This window comes from Lepisosteus oculatus, chromosome 12 (genome assembly GCF_040954835.1).
Source record: "Lepisosteus oculatus isolate fLepOcu1 chromosome 12, fLepOcu1.hap2, whole genome shotgun sequence".
Classification (NCBI taxonomy): Eukaryota; Metazoa; Chordata; class Actinopteri; order Semionotiformes; family Lepisosteidae; genus Lepisosteus; species Lepisosteus oculatus.
This window is the reverse complement of record NC_090707.1, coordinates 933,475-956,016: the sequence shown is the minus strand read 5'-3', so window position 1 is coordinate 956,016 and position 22,542 is coordinate 933,475. Positions and strand designations below refer to the sequence as shown.

The following is a 22,542-nucleotide window of genomic DNA, read 5'->3' as shown; positions in this document are numbered from 1 at the left end:
AGCACAGAAAAGAAGTGCCAAACCTGAGCACACCAGGTTGATATCAGACAAACAGGAGAGGTCATCTCTGTACCCTTACAACCTGCAGCAGGACAAGTTGAAGATAACAATCTGTCAAAACATTTGTATCTGCTTAGACTTTTTTGACAATACAACTTGTTCACATGAATGCTTTACAATCACGGGGAGAGAGAAAATTCTAATTTGTACATACAGTATGTGCAATATATGATTTCTTCATAACATATGTTGGGAGCAGTGATGCTAATTTTGTTACATATATATTGTAACGCTTACGGCTGAAAGTGAGTGTGTAAGAGCCGACTTACCAGAGCGGTGACGTCACCGCCCTTCCCTGTGATAGCAGGGCCCACAGCCACTAGGCTGAAGGGAGATCTCTCTTTAGCTCACCAGGCCTGGTCCCTGTTGAGTGATGCCAAAGGCCTGGGTTCACGTCCCTGACAGTGTGGGGCTGACCTGTGTAGGCAGCAGGCGAGGGTGCCCACCTGAACCTTAAAGCGATACAATATATATTGCCTTTACAGTAAGGTATTACTTCTGTTATGCTTGTACTATACCGTATTTTACCAATTTCAAGTTGGTGAATCACATAAATTGAAACAAAATGTTTATTTATCTTTTCAATACATTTTAAGTAACACTATATAATAGCTCTTAAACATTTTATGGTGTTGATTTTTGCAATAAAATTGAGCTGCAATTACACTATTTTGCAATAATTTGATAATACCAAAGTTCTGAACCTCAGTCAGTTTCAGTTTGAAAGGTTTGAAAGAGAAAAGTCTGAATGAGAGCTAACTACAATCGAAAAGGGCCCGGGCTAGCTATTCAAGGGAGGGTGGAGGACTGGTTAGGGTTCTAACCTGGAGGGCTGTGGGACAAATCTTGGGAAACAGGCTGCTGTACTGCATTTGGACAGGTACTTCATCTCTTCTTATTATAGATTATGATCGTCAATAAGAACTCATCCTCAACTGACCAGCCTGGTAGAACACCCAGGCATATGAAAAATATCAAGGCCATAACTACAAGGGTAGGCTTGCAGAGCCATCTAGTGAAAGAAATATGAATTGCATTAAGTGTTACAACCTGCAGATGTGTTTTGGTCTGATATAAATTCTGTCTTGTAGACTTGTGTACAGCTTGGGTCAGAGTAAGTGGCTCATCGGTATAAATCTACTGACATGTAGTTAATAATGGGGGTATCGGTATAATTGTTTTAACACATGAAGATGTAAGGATCTTCTTAAAGAAAACAGACAAACACAGTTTGTAATATTATCTGAACCCATTGTACAATTGTCTGAATACTGTCTAATGGGTTAATAGCAGAAAATCCATCCCCTCCATCCTTCCACCCTCCTCCTGCTGAAGATAATTATTAAAGATCTTTCCTCAATGTGGACTAGCATTCCTATGCACCAAAATAGTGCTTTTAATTTCATTTAAATTATTCCGTTAATTGTGTTGAATAATGTTATAGGGGACTTTGTTCTGATAGTCTACATTGAACAGTGCAAGAATATTAATAAAAAGCATGAAAGATAAAATAGAGCACATTTAAGGTGAAGCAGGCTATCATGCACAGTATATATATGCTACTGTATGTCATAGCAGCAATACTATTCTGGGTGAAATGGAGAGTTACTTACTGTACATAGTAAGTATTGCAACGATTTAGCCCTGCCCTTGCTCTACTGTCAGTAAAACTGGACTAAGCCCAGATTTGTCACCGTGTTATTGGCCTTCCTCCATTTGTGATCAAACCTATTTTAGGCAGACCCTGAAGTCCAGGGTTTCAAGGTGATATTGTAACATTTTCTGAAAGTGACCAACAGGGTCAGAAGGTTTTACTGGGTCCTTCAATATATCCCCTTGCAGAAGATGTACCCCCTTACTGCAGTTCCAAACAGCCAGTTCTCCAACTAGCATCTACAAAATATCCCTGAATTCACACAGTTTGGATATGAAGACAGATGTGTGATTTTCTTCTCCATCTGCATGTTGACTCCCTAGGAGGCCCCATCTTCCAGCATACTGACATACTTGGTGATGTCATCTAGAAGTCACTGGCATATGATGGGTCTCTTGTGCCGTTATCCATCAGGCTATGACAGATTTTAACCCAGCAATATCACACATAAACAAGTTTTGTGGGTATGTCAAGACATTCAAAAGGCCAAATGCAGGATGACTCTATTTGTACCCCCTTCATGTACAAATAGTGAATGGGTCTAAATGGGTCTGGCACAGCTGCAGCAGGTGCAAAGAATCGCTTGGCATTGTTATGAGGCACAAACAGGAATAAAGATTGAACTGCATGGGTTTGGAACCCAAAATGCAGCTTCTTAGCACAATATGAGTAGGAAATGAGCAGTTAACTGACTGTACTCTGAACACATTAGAGAGATAGATGGAAAAAATGCACAGGCAAAAACGATAGTGTATGTCAGTTGTCATTCCCCAGTAACATGCTTTGCAACTTTACTTTATGTTCCATTAAAACAGGGAGAAATTCTCCCAGCTGCCAAACAAGAAAGGGGATCAGATCGCTTTTATTTCACAGAGTATCACAATTTATTTGCATTTTTTTTCTATAATGCATTCATTTAAGTACACACAGTTGTAACATAAATTTTACAGTAACAAAAGAAATCACCCATAAAATTTCCAGGCTACTCAGTGTCCAGAGAGACTTAACAAACCTTTTTGGAAGATGCACTGTAAACCTAATGAACTCAGGTTGTGAGGACAGAATTACAATGAAGCTCAAAAGCTTCAGAATCGCTTTCACAATTTCCCTAAGAGTGTATACACTGAAACATTCAATAAAACAAATGTTTAAGAATGGAAGAAAATGTTCTAAAGAAAACATACAGTACAACTGCAAGGCCACATTTGGATATAGTTGGAATTAAAAATGATCTTTAGAATTATTACACACAGAGAACTGATAACTGATTACCTTGGTTTACCAGTAAAGCAAAATTGTTTATTGTAGCTTAACAGAGAATAACAATAATAAACCTATAAATGATGAATATACTGTAAATACATTCTAATTTAAAGATGTACTTATGCATGTGATATGTATCACAAACTGACTTGAAAAAGCAAATTGACTATCATAGGAAAAAAGAAAAAAATATTACTGTAACAATCTTTAGAACATGGAGACTTCTGAAACATTCATTGATTTTTTTTGTTTTTCATATTTCAACAGACCAATCAAAATTAGCCTATATATTGGAAATGGATCGGTATAAACTGGATGTCAAAACATAGCTAAAAGAGGAATAGTCAACAAAAGCTATTAATATGTACAAATCATTCTCAACTTTCTCAAAAGAAAATATGACTCTACTCTTCCCTGGTCTCCAAACTCTTCTCAGTACCATCCAGCCCATTAGCCCACATTTGTATGTACTCATGACTTTCTCAAGAGCAAAGATTTGAGTGGAAATGATCCCCATAATACCAGCTTCTCAGAAAAATCACTTTACTAAATAAAACTTTACTTTTGGAATGGAGAATGATGTTTTGTATATTTTGTATATTTTATCTGTGGCTGGCAGGTTTTCAGTAACTTTGGTAGGTGACTTCATATAGTATAGCATCTGTAGAATTATATAATGTAAAAGCTGTAAGTTAATCAAATGTACAAACTCTTTTCGCTGATTATAACCACAGAAGCATAAGGTTCCAATTGTAGATGGACTGACTTTTGTGTTGGTAAATATCGTAAAGACTAAAGGATAGCAGTTCACATGTATTTAAATGTTATGTTACTGTATATGATGTATCTTTATTGATTGCAAAAATATATCTCCCACACTACAATAGTACATGCTCTGTTGCTAAACCAAAGGAGTCAGTAAATTCAGTGTTATGCAGTGTTATGCATGTGTACACATTTAGTAGGTGCCATGGTCGGAAATCAATAACATTCTGTATTTTGGGAATCAAGTAACCACTTGCAAAGCCTTGAATGTCTTCTTGTGCATTTTTGAAGAACATGCAAATAGTCTGTTTGGTAAATCTACAGGTTTGTGCAAGCAAAGATTCTTACAGAAAATAGGAGCTGACTGAACAGTAAATCACCTCATGGTGGACACTGTGGTTTCAGGAACAATTTTCTACTCCACTAGACAGAAAATATTCCAGGTAATAGCCTTCTCTAGAAAGCAGAAAACTTCAGCCTGGAAGATTGAAGTTACAGGCCCTGTTACACAAACTGATGAAAATCTTTCAACGACCATGATCTCCTCATATTCAGGTTGGGGAAAAAGGAATTGCACTGATATCTCATCTGTATTCAGGATTCAGGATTCAGAAATTGTATTTGTCACTTTGGAGAGCAAGATCTTTAAAACATATTATTTTAAAGCAAAGGTATTTTGATAGGGCAGCAATTACTTGTGGTATCAAACATTTTTTAAGATTTTCTCATTTTGTCTCTCTCCTATGCATAATTATAATTGAATTCAATACTGTAAATATGAAACTGACATGTATCACGTAAAATTCACAATACATCTCTACTTCAGACACAAAAGTGGCTGAAACATTCTATGTAGGGAATCTAACATACTGTACAGTATGTTGAATACAGTATGTTATACAATCCTAAGTCCATTGCTAGTTTTTGTTTACCAAATACAGCTTATCTGCAAATGCAGCATCTGCTTTTCATTTTAGTTAGATATTTAGTTAAATTTAGTTAAATTTAAGGCAAAACTGAAAAATAAAAAAAAGAAAATCTGAAATATCAGTTAAATCTAGTTGGGACTTTGCCTAGAAATCAGATTAGGATTTCGGAATCAAAAGTACTCTTTAATGGCAAAATGAGCCCTTTCTATCACAGTAATGCATTTAGGTAGTTGCCTCATTAAATATAAGAAAAGGGATGGTTATGAGAGATATGGATATATTTGTGCTTCAGAGATTTACACACAGAAGCTGGTATATTGTGGATTTTACTTCAGAAGAAAGTAGTTGTACTTAGATCTGACAAACAGCAAGCTATCTTTACTTCCTGTTCTGCTCCTGGATCTACTGTAAGGGGAGACTGCGAATTCATCAACTACAAAACATCCTAGGATCATTCTTACTTGTGATAGATGGGATTGCCCACTGTCCTTCCTTTCACCTGTACATTATTTAGCACACTAGTAACACATTTCATGAGAAGACACCAGCAGGCCTGGTTTTGGCATTTTGGGATTAGGAACCAGAAGTACAGACACAACCTAAAAAGTTATCATTGAAAACACAGTTTCACAGCAAATTTCCTTGCATTACAATGTAAACACTAGAAAACTGGTAGTTTGATCTGAAAAGAAAAAATGAACAAGCACTAATATAGTGCATAATGACACACTTCAGCTCGGCTTGTTGTTTAAACTTTCCTAGCTTGTGTATATTTTTGTTTGTTTCTTGTTATACACATTAACGCCACAGTGACACAGTGCCTTTGACAGCCTTATTTTCCCTCTTCTAAATTCATCTAAGGCAAATGTTAGACGACTCCACCTGTATAGGAACAAGGACTGACAAGTCCTGTTACCACCTGTGAATGCCAGTATAATGTCTGTGTTTGCTGATTCAAAAGCTTGTCCTCATGATTTGGTATACAAAGTTTTACTTACCATAAAATGAAACTATAAAAAACAACTGTTTTGTACACTGGTTGAAAATATAATAATGTCTTTTAATGGACACAGCTCAACTGCAAAGAAAGAGTATCCCTTCAATTTTAGTAAAAATCCTTTGTTCATTGAAAAATGTTGCATAATTTTTTTAAAATGTCTGCTTGTTTTCTTGGGATTTTGTGCATTTACTCAACTAGTTAGAACTGTTCTTGAGGTCGTGATGTTCAGGCTTCTGTATGGAACCAATCGATCACATATCCAGGTCTCCATCATAGGCTAGGGTCAGAGGCTTCTGCTGTGGAGTTGCACTTGTGTTCTGTTTAGGCTTTTTGCTGTAAAAATAAGATAGTAGGTCATTATACATGTCATGTATATATGATGTCTTTGAACATTAAGTTTCCATTGACTCTTAACTCATTTAGTTATTCATTCATTCATTAAGTGATCCATTATACTGATATTACCTTAAAATATTTTATGAGTTCTCTGGGACTGGCTCGTTCATTCATTTAATGGTGGCAGCAACAGTACAAATTCTAAATTATGCAGAAACATTTTGTCTGCTTATGTAGAAGAAAATGTTTCCATATTTATTGGGCAGGACTTCACCATGCAAACATGAAAATGACATGAAATATATGGTAGAGTAAATCCAACCAAAGCTTATCAGGAAAATCTTATACTAGCCAAGTCAATCTACAGATTTAAATACAACTGATAACCCATTCCACATGCTCAAGAAAAACACAAAGTGTGTTGGAACACACAAAGAATAGGCAAACTATCTCAGGTGATTGCACCTTTTTTTTGGTTTGGTAAGCTCAGTACCTCAGGCAGTATTATCTCAAAGGTATTTTAAAAAATAATATCTGAAAATTAAATCTGTAAATGGAATTACACAAAAAGAAAACAAACATCATCTGATACATATCTAATAATCTCATGATCACAAATACAAATTGCTCTTGCTTGACTGTAAAGCAAATGTAACAAGAAAGCTGTCCCAACACCTTTGAAGTGTTCTGAACCAGAGAAGCAATTGCACTATACAGTGTAGGTTTAACGCTATACAGTGTTATTTCATTTTTTAAAACCAATAAAAATACAATTTGTGAATTTAATAAAGTTTCCAGTACCAATCTGTGAAATGAAGAGCTACACCAAAGTCACACTTTACATAATCAGTCTTCATCATAACACACTGGCCACTGAGAGTATGTCTCACAGGGAAAGTACTCACCACACCAGAAAAGACATGGCAATAATGAACATAATAAGCACAAATCCAACTGCTGTCACTCCATAGACCCAGATCTTTATTCGTCCATCTGTGCAGCAGAAAAAACACATCAGGCCTTAGTGCAGTATGACAGGTCTATTTCCTTCCTTTTTTATTAGTTGCAGCTGCTGTTTAAAACACCATTGAGAACCTGCTAATAATTATCACTCTAGGCCCTGTTGTTTGCACTGGGAATGAGCTGCATTTTAAAGTGACTGTATTTTCTCGAGGTTGTAAACCCCAGGATGACTATGGATAGATCATCCATCTTGGTAAATCCATAACCCTGGAGAACACAGTGATGCCTGGAGCAAGGTGTATTACACAGTAGCTGCTGTATCTGTGGACTCTGAGACAGAAGTTAGGATTCTCAGGAAATGTGGCTCCCTTGTGCCTTATGTTTTATTTGTGGCTGTGTGTAAATAGTGAATTCACAAAACAGGAGGAACGCATTAGCACGTTACTGCATATACTGTATATACAAGAAAAAAAACATTACATAACAGTTTATGAAAAAGAAACATCTTGAAAGAAAGTTAAAAATGAACAGCCGGAAGCCCAGCCCCTTATAAGTGGTTAATGAGTCTTATTGTTATTAATTACGTGTTATTATCTATTATTTTCAATTATCCTGGAATATTGGGGTGAAAGTATGCTTAATACAGTGCAATAGATGTGTTCATATGGAATGTCTTCTAAAACTAAAGGAATAAAAATAACTTTCCACTGTCCACGAGTATGACATTACCATACATCTGTCTTAGCTTCATTACAAAAGCTGAAAAGGATCCTGCTGGGAATTGATTTCTCACAGTGCTGGTGCATTGCTGTAAGGTTTCATGCTAGATAACTGTCAACAGTGAGATACAGTGATGTACTGTATAAACACCATATATCCTTTGTTTTCTTTGTTCTCTTGCAATACTACCACAAAAATAATAGAACAATGAACAATGAACAATGAAGGTTAATTCTCTTCATTTGGTTCTGTTTTGCAAGAAAAACAAAGTTAATCTAAAATTATTGTGTATTTTCTCTCTGTCCACACAATTTGATACAATGTTGACACAGTAAACAAGACCTGAATAAACTATAGATGCTTATCTTATGCAGAATATGATCAACTTTTTCCTCTGTTCTCATAGTCTCAGGTGGTGCACTAAAGCAACAGACACCAACAGACAACTGTATCTTGCTCAGAGCTCACCTTTTTAAAAACACCATAGTGAGAATGATTAAACAGTCCTACAAACAATGCAAATCATTAATTTACAGTTTATGGGGTTTATACAGTACATCAACAAGATCTTGCCTAAGGTTATAAGAGCATTACATTACATAGTAACTAGGTTGATAGAGATTAAATATAACATACATACAGCCGAATCATCCTACAACTCACAACTGGGAACCCACTGAAACTCAGCAGGTGTGAGCCTGGCCAGTACCTGGGAGACTTCCTGAGAAAGCTAAGGTTGCTGCTAGAAGAGGTGTTAGTGGGGCCAGTAGGGGGTGCTCACCCTGCAGTCTGTGTGGGTCCTAATGCCCCAGTATATTGACAGGGACACAGTACTGTAAAAAGGCGTCATCCTTTGGATAAGACATAAAACCGAGGGTCTGACCCTCTGTGGTCATTAAAAATCCCAGGGCATTTCTTGAAAAGAGTAGGGGTATTATCCCAGTGTCCTGGCCAAATTTCCCATTGGCCTTTACCAATCATGGTCCCTAATAATCCCCATCTCTGAATTGGGTTCATCACTCTGTTTTCCTCCCCACTGAGAGCTGGTGTGTGGGGAGTGTACTGGCGCACTATGGCTGCCGTCACATCATCTAAGTGGATGCTGCCCATTGGTGGTGGAGGAGGGGAGTCCCCATTACCTGTAAAGCACTTTGAGTGGAGTGTCCAGAAAAGCGCTATATAAGTGTAAGCAATTATTATAAACATATTACATTCAAATGTACCTGGTCCAAAAGGCTGAATAGACCATTCTTTGAAGAAGTCCTGAATGTTTGAAGTCCCAGGTTTGAACTTCCCGGCACTTGTTTTGACATCTGCTTTCTTGTTATCTGCTCCTGGAGTTTTGGTGCAATAATCAAGGAAGCCATATGCTGTCATGACTTCTGTGTAGCCCTTCTCACACCCACAGACACCACTCTGAAAGGAAAAGGAAAAACTGCTTTACAGTGAAAACTCCAGAATTCACTGCGCCGTAATAAGGCTGTAGATGCTGCCTGTTCCAGTCAGGACATTGAGACACAAATCTTCCCAAACGGATCTTCTGCATGACACCCAGCTTGGTGATAAAGTTTGTCAAAACAAGAAAGAAAAATCCAGCAACATGTGAAGTGAGATGGAATCAATTTGCTGTTTAGTTTCCTTGTACTGTAGTAACGCATACTTTACTCTGAGTGGCAGTAAACACACTGTTATATGAAATACTGTATCTTTCACCAGTCAAGGACATATGCAAACAAAAATACTTGTTATAAAGTGCATTTCATTTCTGTTGTCTCTCTTTGAAATAACATGCATTCAGTGCAGATTTATTCAATCTGTAGAACAACAAAATTCATTTTCTATTTGAAATTGATTAAAATTGCACTGGCACATTTTTTTATAATTTGAATACTATGGCATCTGCTAAATCCCTTTGATCGCCAATATATGAATTTCAGTTTTATTTATTTGCAGTTTTTAGTACTGTTTAATGTGGTGTAAAATTGGTATGTATTAGGCGGTAGAATGTATGTAATAATTTCTTTTTGAAAAAAAGAAAAGCTTGGTGGTCTGCAGTAAACAGATGTCTGCTGGTAGTTTAAAATCCACACAGCCCAAGTGATGAAGATCAATGAGAGCAGAGACAGGCATCTAACACACACACACAAAAATAATGCACAAAATCACAAGCTTACAGCCTCAAATATTGTGTATGTATTTTTTTAACAGAGAACTGACTGCATTTAGACTAGGTTAACATGGAATACTTTTTGGAGAAAAAACATGAATCTCACTGAACTGGCTTTTATTCTTATTAGACAAAAGCCTTTCAAAGAGAGGAATACAAGATGAAGTGGGAAATTGCATGCAACACAGGCAAAAGACAGCAGCCCGATGAGATCACCACAGTAAAGGTACTCATGCACGGCATAAGGCCACATATTTCAATTAATATTCAAATGACAATACTCCGCACAGTTTTAGTGGACTCAGTATATTTTCAAGGCAAGGAAATTTAATTTCTGTTCCATTCGGGCAGAAGGCAGTATTTACCTGAGTGCAGTGGGAGAAGGGCTTGGTGCAGGGAGGGTGGCAGTGCCTGATAGTCGCTGGACGGGTCTGAAGGAAACACCCTCCTAGGTAGGAAATACGAGTGATACTACTGTGCCTTATTGATAACCAAATTCATGTGGTGTCATACAGAATAATAGCTCAAAAAGCTTATCTGAACTTCCAATCAATCCCTGAACACTGTAATTTTCAAATGGAAAATTACATGTCAAAACATCCAAAAAAAATGCCCTGAGTTCAAGCCTTGTAGGCAATGAGAGATTACACTTGCTAGGCTTATGTTTAGGAGAGACAATTTTTTAAAAGATAGCATCACTTTTAACTGCATATCTACTTCCTCATAGCCTTTATTATATTTCAGCCATTCTGCTTTCCCCTGCAGCAACCACTTATTGTCTAGATTAGTCAGAAAAATTGGTGTTTTGATAGATAAAGTTATCTTTATATGGATATTACTTCCTGTACATTAGTCTTTTCTATGGGGAGAAATGAAGACTTACTATAAATGTAAAGGTAAACATCTGACCGGTTTTGTTTTTGTCGCCCTACAGAGTAAGCAAGATGCACCTGTCACGTTAACACCATCCGAGCGCTGACACCAGACTGAGCGAACGTTGTCTCTCCAGGGACTGGTCCTCCACTCGTAGCTGTGGCATTTTCCTCCTCCAATAAAACACACTCTGAGGTCATTACAATTCAGGCATGATGACGGGCTTGCTTGAACAGTAAGCGTGGAAGTTGTCCTGTCTGAAGACATTCATCAATGGGATGTTCTTCACAGGATAGGACAATGTGGATTTTCCAATTTATGTGATACATGAAATACACACTGAACTACCTTTAAAAGCACAGTTAAATCTTTACATTAGCATATCTAACACACTACAGAGTGGTAAGTAGATTTTTTAGTAGCAATTAAACTCATAAATGTAGCATATTTTCAATGATTATGATACCCAAGGGTCTGCATTGCATGAAACGTGTTTGCACTTTGTAGGAATACAATCCTTTTTTAAACCAAAGGATCATTCAAGAGCTGTTAAAGCACACAACTGTTCCCCCCTCCACCCCCCAAAAAATGAAAGTTGCACACTCAGTGTTTTGTTATTATGAACAAACCTTTACAAGGTCTTGTTTCAAAGACCTGGTGTGGGCAGCTGTCCTGGTTCTCCACAGCCTGAATGATCACAGCTCTTGAGCGAGCCTGGCGGCCAGTCGTCTCAAAACTCCTCCCATCCAGGCAGGTCAGCTGGCAGGAGCTCCACAGTGACCACTCTGTCAAGTGGCAATCACCTTCATTGACAAGATGAAGAGCTCTGATCAAGACTATTAATTTTTAGGGGGGTGCAGTAATGAACAGCAGGCATTGCAGCTCAAGAAATGTCATTTTGTACAGTACAAAATAGTACACATCTCTGAAGATGTCCAAAACACCTTGGGTCCATCAATAGCAGACACCTGTTCTGCAGGGATCTTTTTCAGCAAGTGTAACTGTTCCTTCCAGTTCATCAGCTAATGTTCATGCTGTCCTTTACCCCTATTTCCATTTACTTCAGCACCAAGACTCTTAGCCCATATTGGGCATTAATGCAAGTTCTGTGCATTGTAATGGCTTAGTAACTGTCTTCTTCATCTAGGCTTTTGTTTCTAGTCTGGATAGAAAACAGCCAGGGCAAACACATTTACTGTTGCCTGAAGTGTATATACAGTATATCTAAATTGTTTTATGAATGAGATCATGATGGTGTAAGGACTAATGAGTGTAGGTGATGCCAAACACAAGTTACAGGTTCTGATGATGCAAAGCAGTGAGATATTTAATTTAAAAGAGGACGTTTCTACAAGATATTTCCCACTGCTGCAGTAGGTGTCTTTTCTAACTAATGAAGGTATAGGTAGGTAAAAAGTCAGAATGCTTTAATCACAGATCAGATTTCCAAGACAACCAAAACGCATCTACAGTACAGTATTTCTCTATATCTGACTATATCTGTCAGCTACAGCCAACTTTAGTTATGGGTTTGATTTCAAAGAATAAAAAAGCATCAATCTATTGCTCAGCGCCAGTGAACAAGAAGAGCTTTGAATGTTCTCCTGTCAGTGACAGGAGTGACTAAATTCTGACATATGGTATGTTATATAGAAAGAAAAGTCCTGGTTTGTGTGAAACCTTGCTGTTTAAATGTGCTATCTGTCTAATAAACCAGAACATAGAGCCCTCAAAGAAACCGAGGGATGAAAGGATCTGCTTAATAAATGGTACAATTGGCATTTTATGTGAGATTATGTGAGGCATGCTTGTAGGCTGCTCTGAAATGTTTATATTATAATTCCTTCAAAAGAACACATTCTATTCTCTGTTGATAGCAAGCCTGACCTCAGGCAAACTACAACCAGTCATGACACAGTATCAAGTCTGGATATTCTCAAGTTGAGCAAATAGAACAGATGAGAAAAAACCCAGGAATGTGGGATGAAACTGAAATTTGAAAAAAAATGTCAATGGCAATTGAAACAGTTACCACTGGATTCCTTTGGTTAATTCTACCAGTTTACAAACTGAATAAAGACCTACCTGGACAGGGGACAGAGCAAGGCACTTGAAGTCCCTGTCCGCTCACCGTCACAGGCCTGCCCTCACACTTCTCCTCTTCCACATGTTCAGCAGAAGACAAGTCAGACAGGGAGCCTCTATGAACCACACAGGTCAGGTTCCTTTCTCGAACTCCTTCGCCGCAGTCTGCACCCTATTCACAGAGCACAGACACAGTGAAGACTATTGAAGCGAATGGGGAAGAAGAACAGTATTGCATTACACCCTGAGAAACACACAGACATTTACACGTTGAGTGATTATTTATTTATACAATGCAAACACTTCATTTTAGGTACATTTCTGAAAGCCAGGTGTAGCATTAATTTAAGCGTAGAAAAAGTAAAGATTGGAGTTCATCATGCATAAAATACTTTTAGATCGGGAGTACATTATTCAGAAACATTTCCTACTGCAAAATATTATATTGTGCAGAATATTTTGAAAGAAATCAAGTTTGGATATTTTTCAAGTTGAATTAAGAACTGTAGATTTACACAATGCAAATGTGATTGGAAAAAATGGTAATAATGAAATGATCAGATTTAATAGAATTAAGGTAATTTATTTTGAAGGTAATATTTTTCATGACTTTATATCATTGCTACAGCAACTATATTTATCAAACAATCCATGTACTGTAGTTTATGGTCAAGCATAGTGTCATAGTTTTAAACAAATATTTCATATTCCGAAATGAGTAACTAAGCTAATGGAAAAACACCAGGGAGAAACAAAAGACCCAGAATCATTTAATTAAAATCCAGTTCACACAGAAAAGGTCTGAAATTAGATGAAAATCTGAACACTGTCATTTCTTTTTTTTAATGATCACACAAAATCCAGAATGATGTTTCATTAACAGTTGCATCACGTTTCAAAGACACTGAGCTCCTGTGACAGACAGCAAATGCTTATGTGCATTTATTTTAGAAATTTAATTAAAGTCTTCCTTTTTCTTTTATAAAGCATAATTCATGCAGACTGCTTGACATTTTTCCACTCTTCTTGAAGTCATCTTAACACAATTAACTGAAATTTGCATTACATGCTATACAGTTTGTTAATAGATTTAATATTTTGAGAGCGAGTTTCTATGAAATACTAAGGTATCTAAAATATCTTACTTATTAAGGGTAGCAACTAGAATGCAGTAGACTTCTGTCACCACTCATGAACTTGTCTGAACTTCTGTACAGCTCCTCACTCTCTAGAACACTGCTTATTGCTGGAGAGGATAGCTGTCAAAAACATTGCTTTTCATTGCTGAAGCAGTCAAAAAGTGACATGGAAAAATCCATAAGGGACTGACTAGATTTGTATTTACTTTCTCTAACAGAGATGTAAAATCAAGTTTTAGTCTACATTAATTTTAAGCAATATCACACTTGTAAAGGTATACTGATGTATATGATGGCAGTGGCTGTGTAACAGCCCTGAACTAGTAATTCTAGTCTCTACTCTCTCCTAAAATGGTTCTCCAAGATGATGGGATACCCCATTACCATTAACTAGGGCTGTTCTGCTTAAGAAGTTAATCAAGCCAGTTAATCAAAATTAATAATTAATTTTGTAAATCATCTCCAGATATTACCGGGTAAGGTTAAAAGTCAGGCTTTTGAATGGAAATCTCATCTGCAGCTTTTGATACAGATTAGACAGTCAGCAGAACAATACGCTATAGAATTACAGGATTTCGTCACAGAGTGCTGTCTTGCAGGCAAAATCAGAGCAGTAGTCACTGACAAAGCACAACACATTTCTTTGGGCATCAGTAAAACCATTTTCGTAAGTGTTGTCCCTGCAGCACATACTGTACTGCACCTTGCAGCTTAGCAGCAGGGAAGCTTTGGAAACGGGTTTGATTGACAACCTTCTCACAAGGGTCACTGCACAGCTGGCACCACAGAAGTATGCATGGGGTGTTATTTTCACTAGAATTACTGTAAAACACACGCTTAATAATGCTTAAAATTTTTTTTTTACATTAATTCCATTTATAAGTTGAATATCAATTTGAGATTGTCTTGTCTTCTCATAACAATACAATAAGTTGTACTCCTGAAAGGCACTACTAGTGACAAGACTGGTTTTGTGCTGAAGGCAGACTGTACCTCCACTCGGCACTGGGACCATTCTCCCTTCAGCCAGGAGAAGCACGGCCTAATGGGACAGGGTTTGACCTGAGTTAGCTGAGCAGGACAGGGCCTCCCCTCATCATGGGCTTGCTGTATGACACTGCGAGTCCGCGCCATCAGGCCTGCAAACAGCAACACCATGCAACAGATACACTGTCAAAATGTTTTCACATTTCTGGGCACAACCCCTTCATGATTTTATATACTGTAAAATAAGTTGTGATACTTTTGTTTTCTCATCTGGTCTTGCCTGGCCTAGATCTGGTGCTATTTAACAGACAGAAAATAGTGTTCTTGTCTTAATCCATTCATTTTGTGGCATATACTGTATACTGTTTTTAAAAGCATAACTTTTTACAAATTAAATATTTACCTACAGGAAGTTTGTATACTGTTTTTAAAAGCATAACTTTTTACAAATTAAATGTTTACCTACAGGAAGTTTAAAAAACACAAAATGGCCTAAATTTACTAAAGATTTACTTATGAATGACTAAGAAATGTATGTTTGAACAGAGCTCTTGAATAATGAGATGAATCAATCCAGTTTATTTTATTGATAAATTTGCTTCTTTACTGTAAGTATCACTACAGTAGAATACACCCCAGAAAATAAGCAGAGACAAGAATTTATAATCATCTGGGACATACATGTATTTATTTGAGGAAAAATCTAACAAGAGCAAAATGAAACAGCAATTCCCATCAGGCAGGAACACTCTGAAACAGTATAAACTCAAACAGACAGGATATTCTACAGCTGTAAAGTACTTCCAGGCTGCAGTCTATAGCTGCCAGAAAATGTTTGTACTGATAGATGTTTGAGGACATATCACATGCTTGCATATGACAACGGCTTGCAAATAAAATAATCACGCAGAAAAGACAGAACAGCCTTTCACATATCTGCCTTGTGTTTCAAGTAGTTCCAGAAGTTAGAACAACCCAATGGTAAAAATAGCATTTTATTATTAATTGAAGCTTTTCTAGCTCTTCCTTAGCTGACTCAATTATTTGAAATATTATATCACGGATTTGGCTCTGCGTTACTTCAGTTTTGATGGGTTTTGCTAAAGAAAATATAGCCGGGCTTAATTAAGACAGATGAAGACTGATGAATGTTTTAATTAGTTGACTAACATGCAGATTTCCTTTAGAGACAAACCTCTGGACTGTAAAAGCAGCACAAGTTCTAAAGAGTGCGGTTTAGTCATTTATTAATTGTTATAATGAAGGAAAAGTAACTTTGGGAAAAAGAAGATTTTATATCATTGCAATTATGTTCACAATAAAAGGCAGATTTGATTTACAGTACCATTAATAATTATGTGAACAATAACCAGAAAGAAGAAACTGTAAACATTGCAACGTCCTGCTACAGTATACTGTATGAATTAAGCAACATATAACTTAGTGCACACAGTCCCATGAATATACTGTAACATAGTGCACACGGTGCTGTAACTGACATCTTTTAATACCTTGGTCACCACAAGTGTGAGAGCACTCTGCCCAAGATGACCAGTCTGACAGAAGGCAGTTAAGTGGACAGTCCACCAGGCAGTGAGTGGTCAGTCTCCATTTATTCACCAATCCTAGCTACAAAGAGCAGGAGACAAGACAATGAGAACACAGTTACAAGGTCACTGACAGAGAAGTACAGATCACTCAGTCCTTGTCATAAATGGACTCCACCTGAGAACATGATAATTGGAAAATAAGTCTTACTATTTTTGCACTAGAACACATGAAAACTGTTTTTTTCACACCGTAACATAGTTTAATTAAATCAAAATGTACTTAAACAAAATAAGAACAGCTTCAAAGATATGCAAAAAGTTGGAAGTGGCACTCTCTCCCTCTCTACAGCCCTGCGCTGTAACACTCTGTGTCTGAAGAACATTTTGCAGTTTTTGCTAGAGCGTTCTGTAGGCATCAAGCACAGAAGCCCTTGCTATGACATGAAAAAATGAATTAATTATGTAAGAGCTCATGGGCAATCAGATAAAGACACCTTTACAAGGTTTCTCTGGTTCGCATGGGAATGGAGAAGGACACTACCTGCTCACAATTTCTTAATTCCACCACCTTCCGATCACTCCGTACACAATCCAGCAGGCGGAATCGGACTCCCTCCCCACAGACGGCATTCTCACTCAGCTGACAAGTGCTCCATTCTTTCGAGAGACAGAGAGTACGGAAAGAGAGTAAAGGGGAATATGAACGACTTTCCGACCCTGAAATGTGCAGCATTTTAAAATCATTGTTTCTCTGACCAATAATGAAAGAGAAAATGGTCTTTTGTAGATTTCTTGTAGCTGAATATAAAAAAAATAATAATGGATGGCCATATTGAAATTGTTCAGGAACCGAATTTCCCTTTGTAATTCAATGAAGAGAATCTGCAGCGAGCTGGCACTGTACTGTACCTGAGACATTGTACTGGTAGGTGAAGCAGTTTGTGTTGAGAAGGCAGGGCTCTGTCTCTGTGTCCTCTGGGCAGGATCTTCCAGCCTGTGGAGGTCTCAACACTCTCCTGGTCTTTTGTCTGATCATTTTCTGGTCACAGGGCTGCAGCAGACAATATTGTCAAGAGACACCTTCTCATATTTCTCAGGTGAATCTTCGTCAACTAAATTTGTTTTGTGCTTGTTCAGAAGAGTTTAAACACACCTGCGTTCTTTTAATTTAATGTTTTAAAGTAGTTTAATGTTTTATTGATTCTTCTCGATAGAAAACACAGAAGAACCCAAGGAAACAGTAGCTTATTATAAGGAGAAATGTAAAATTATATTTAAGTTCTAATGATATTAAATGATTAAAGAACATGTTTTAGACAGAGGGAAAAATAATCTAGCTACTATGAAGATGAACATTTATTTTAATAGTTATTTATGAAGTTATCAATAAAATACAGCAAGACTAACCTATTCAATATACTGTATGTACATTTTACCTTCAATATCAACCTCTTAAGATATAATAAGTGCATTATATTCTAAATAATCTTTTAAACCTATTTTCTAAATATTCACAAAAGATTTAAAATAACATTAAATTTTAAACTTGATATTGAAGTCTTAATAAATGTGTCTTTTGAGCCAAATTCAGAAATGTTTAATCTGAGGAATTTCCTAACATCTTTCAATGCTATTTCTAATTTCATAATATGTGAAAAATACAACATTCTGTCTGAGAAGTGCTAAAAGGCTAAAAGATAAATTACCTGGAGAATCAAGACAGGTTTATATGTGCCATGTGGTGAGCTGTTATTAATGTTGAGGCCCATAAATTCACAGAAATCATTATGGTAAAATTATGTTTATCTCCATCACTGTCACTCCTTAATGGGAAACTGTTAAATGCACAACTGGCCTGATACATGGCTTAAACAACCGACAGTAATAATTATTAGTGAGAGAAGGTTTTAATCGGATGGTACATTAAAAGATATGCAGCACATTTGAAAGCAATTTTTCCTTATTCTGCACGCAGTGGTAAAAACGTTTTTTATTTTAACATAATCATAATTCCTGATGAAAGTAATTGTGATATTGTTCAAAAATATGTGCATGAAGGTAGCAGCTATACCTGATATGGCTGTAAAAAAATCTAACAAACAAGGTCTAATGACAACTGGCAAGGTAGTGATGTATTCATTGACTCTGTTGGTGAGATTTGCCTTGGGCTTTTCTGTGTGCATTGTAGCAGGTCTGCATAGAAAGGCTGATGCACAGGATAACTGGTACTATATATTTCATCTTCACCTCCTGACATTGGGGCTTTTTCTGAGCCAGATAAGTACACTCTATCGGTAGAGAGGAGAAGGTCTCTGGGCTCTTACGGATGGACATGTGCTCCACTGTCCCCAAGCAGACATCACACAGTCTTCCGGACATGGCAGGAAGCAGGTCTGAGCCCTGACAGGCATCTCCTCCTGGTCACACAGAGCATCGTCCACAGCCTCTCCTGGGCCTTCACCCACTGTCTTCACACACCTGAAGGAGGTAAGACAGACGGAACAACTGCATAACCGGCCTGAGGCACCACACTTTCTTCTCTAACACGCCCATACAGTATCACTGATTTCTCAGTTACAAACTGTCCTACTATCAAGAAGCTCAGAGCGGTTCAATAAAATTATTGCTTTTTGTATCGTCATCTTAACAACACCACCCTTTCGTATTTCCAGCTGTTACTCTTGAACAGATGTGTATAACGTCAACACTTATTGTACCATTATACAATGGGAACATACTGCATCTCGGCTAATATCTTTTTGCTTATAAGAATACAATTTTATAAATAAGAACATCTTTTCATCAACACAGGAATGTAAGATGTGTCATTATGCAATCATATCGTGATTGCGATAAAATGTTTTTCCAAATGATCCAAAAACATAAGAACTGTTTCTTATTTGCCATCACATACTGTAAATTGCACCTGTGAATAACAAAACTCTCTTCAATATACTGTACATCATAGAACAGAACCTTAAAGGCAACTTGTCTACATAGTTTGCTTATTTATTGACTGTCATGCTGTTGTTGACATGCAACAACTCTGCAGGTGTTCTACAACATGTTCCAAGGAAAATGTAACACTTTGTGAAAGCTGCCCATGAAAGATCCTACAGATGGACTGCTGTAACAATTGCTTATGAGGAGATTTCAAGAGAAGTGTTATCTGTCATAAAATTATGGATCCAATTACACAGTTCATTTTAAAAATCAAGAGCATAGTGTTTTTAAATAACAGCAACAATAAAAACAATAATACTCACCTGATTTTTCTGCTTTGTACACCTTCTCCACAATCTGGAGCCTTGTCCACAGTGTTAATTGTACATACTGACCAAGCCTCAGTTTTCCAGACATACTGACTGCAGTGGTTATAACATGGGACTGCCTCATACACCTAAAACATGAAGTCATAAAACAGGCCTGTTACTAGAAGAACGTAAGAACATAACAAAGGTTTCAAATTAAAGGAGGCCATTCAGGCTAGTTGAATGGTGTATAAAATGTAAAGTGTTTCTTTATCGCGAGAGTATGGGGGTCTGCTTCTTGTGTTGTGGTGATGAGAAGAACATTCATGTTCATTTCACTATCACCTGTCACAGAATTTTCACAATTCCTGAGCACTGTGCAGCTCACCAGGTTCTTCTGCTGACAATTCCCTGAACCGCAACTCCAAAAATATATCTGGTATATCCATCACTACCATTTCTTTTTCTGTCTGCCTGTAGTGGGGTCTGTAAATATGCATCTCGAAATCTAATGAGATGTATTGGAACAGTATTGGTACCCCTCCTGCACTGCTGAAACACTGACACATGACACAGCTGAGCTGCTGGAGTCCTGGTCTGGCACTAGATTCACAGTCAGGTCACTTTGATATTTCCTTTGAAAGCAGAACTCTAAAGACAGAATACAAAAACAACATTGGCCATTTTATTCTGACAGTCCAACTCAGAGAATTAAAAATCTTTCTGAATTTCACACTGACAACTGGGCAGTAATTGGTCAACATGTTTCCACACAGCAGGACTTCAACAATGTGATCCTTAACAACAGCTTGTGTTATTATGTTCTTCATTACCGATCGTGATCAGTGATCTCCACGACTCTTGAACCAGTAACCATAGGTTTTAAAAAATAATCCACTGATAATAGGTCATACACAGATTTTGTGTTGTTACAGTTGACTTCAAGAAAGTATGGCTTTTGCTTTTAACTATTTTATAGTAAGAAGCAGTAGACAATACAGGATCTTTATGAGAGAGAAAACTACATTGTCTGAAGATTCCAAAGACTTTCGGATGAAGACAATACCAAGATTACATTTATGTCTGCTTCCAACTTTTCATTAAAATAATTTCCTAACTTTAACTAATCCTGCTTGACACCAGGACAATTTATTTTCTAGGCAAACATCAAAGCATTATTTGCCACTACACCAGTGTTCTAAAATATGAAACATTAGGTTTTACAGTATCTCATATATGCTTGGCACTGAAAACCCAGTGACCTATTTGTTATGGTTCATTGTCAACTGCCATTTTAAATAGATATTCCTTCCTAGGCAATAGTTATCTGAAACAACAGCCAGCAAATGCAACACAATTTCATGGCAGGAGCAACACGAGAGCATAACAGCAGTTTTTCTTGAAAAAAAGACACATACATACTGTACATACACACACACACACACCTCAATTCTATCCTCCTGCTTCTATTAAAAGATAAACAAAACTATTTAAAAAGCAAAATAAAAAATATGGCCACCTTCTGAGAGATTTATCTTTTAAAGTTTGCTTTTTATTCACAATATAATGACGTCCCATGAATCTTAAGAAATGCCAGAATAATTCCAGGGATGGGATGATGATGGAATTTAAGTGAGTGCTCTCTGTCATTTTTCTTACTGTTTGTGCTGCACACAGTTTGATAAAATAAACTATTGTGCTCATATAAAGGCTAGTCTAGTAGGAGATATTTATCTCCTCATACCTGGCTTTGCATGCATTGACTTCATTAAATAAAGTACAGTATAAATACAGAATAAGTGTCACTAACCTGAGCCTTTGTAGACATCCATATTAGCAGTGCGTGACAGGCAGAAGGGGAGAAAAAGTTATATATCCATTAGTTTGTGTATTTTGCTTTCATTTTGTTGTTCTAAGATTTGATTCTGTTGTGTTTATCTAGATTATGTGTAGGATGTGTAGAAAATGTGTAGAAAATCTGAATAAATGCTTAAAGACTGTACAATTTCATTTTTGATTAAATGATTAATGGTGATGGGACAAAATACTGCGGATGAAGTGATTTGTTATGTATAGTTCAATTTTGCTAAGTTAAAGCTTTATTATTTATGTGATATTAAAGAGCAATAATGAGGAAAAGTGTTACTGTCACTGAATACAAAGAAAAGCTTCCCTTAAGGGTTCCCCAGGCTTGAGAAAAAGCTTGTGTATAAAAACACAAAGTTGCATAATTTAGAAAAAATCCTTATCTGTTATCTCTTGACACATTGAATTATTGCAGATATTCCTCACAAAACTCTTTGCATACCCAAAGAATGTGCTTGGAAATTCTTGTTTTAGTGTTTAAGTTCCTGGCAGGCACAGCTAGGAATGCATTAGTAACAACAGTGAAAGAGGTTAATTAATCTGTCTAATCAGACACTGACCATCTCCTGAGCACACCACCAATGGTGGCACAATTTGAGTTAGATTTATGTTGCTAAAGAAAAGCCACGATAGTACTGTTCAGTTTCTCACAAGGACGTTTCACCAGCTGCACTGCATGTAAAAGTAATTAAAATGATAAAATGTGTAAGTCTCAAATCCCAATACACTTAATCAAATGGATTGTGTTGTTTTAGTAATTAAAATAATTATAACATTTTCTACATCTTTTATGTATCACTTTAATAAGTACATTGAGGGTTGTTACAACTACAACAAAACAGAAAGAATAAGCACTATGCATATATATATATTTACATATACTTAACTAGACACAATGCTTTTGAAGTCATTAAAATAAAATAATAATGTGTAA

The 22,542-nt window shown here is 36.8% G+C and overlaps 1 protein-coding gene across 2 annotated transcripts in view; it reads right to left on the bottom strand.

Moving 5' to 3' along the window:
* Window positions 1-2,587: 2,587 nt before the first annotated feature.
* The window catches only part of thsd7ba (thrombospondin, type I, domain containing 7Ba), a 191,792-nt gene continuing 171,837 nt past the window's right edge, over window positions 2,588-22,542 (bottom strand). For both annotated transcript variants that reach the window (XM_015358247.2, XM_069196635.1), the window contains 13 exons: window positions 19,758-19,891; window positions 18,816-18,969; window positions 17,401-17,542; window positions 17,033-17,148; window positions 16,453-16,570; window positions 14,948-15,093; window positions 12,816-12,987; window positions 11,360-11,533; window positions 10,808-10,903; window positions 10,223-10,305; window positions 8,914-9,106; window positions 6,913-7,000; window positions 2,588-6,004 (listed from right to left, as the gene is read on the bottom strand). In XM_015358247.2, the coding sequence (XP_015213733.2) occupies window positions 5,923-6,004; window positions 6,913-7,000; window positions 8,914-9,106; window positions 10,223-10,305; window positions 10,808-10,903; window positions 11,360-11,533; window positions 12,816-12,987; window positions 14,948-15,093; window positions 16,453-16,570; window positions 17,033-17,148; window positions 17,401-17,542; window positions 18,816-18,969; window positions 19,758-19,891 (1,698 nt within the window). In that variant the 3' untranslated portion in view covers window positions 2,588-5,922. The remainder of the gene's footprint in view (window positions 6,005-6,912; window positions 7,001-8,913; window positions 9,107-10,222; window positions 10,306-10,807; window positions 10,904-11,359; window positions 11,534-12,815; window positions 12,988-14,947; window positions 15,094-16,452; window positions 16,571-17,032; window positions 17,149-17,400; window positions 17,543-18,815; window positions 18,970-19,757; window positions 19,892-22,542) is intronic.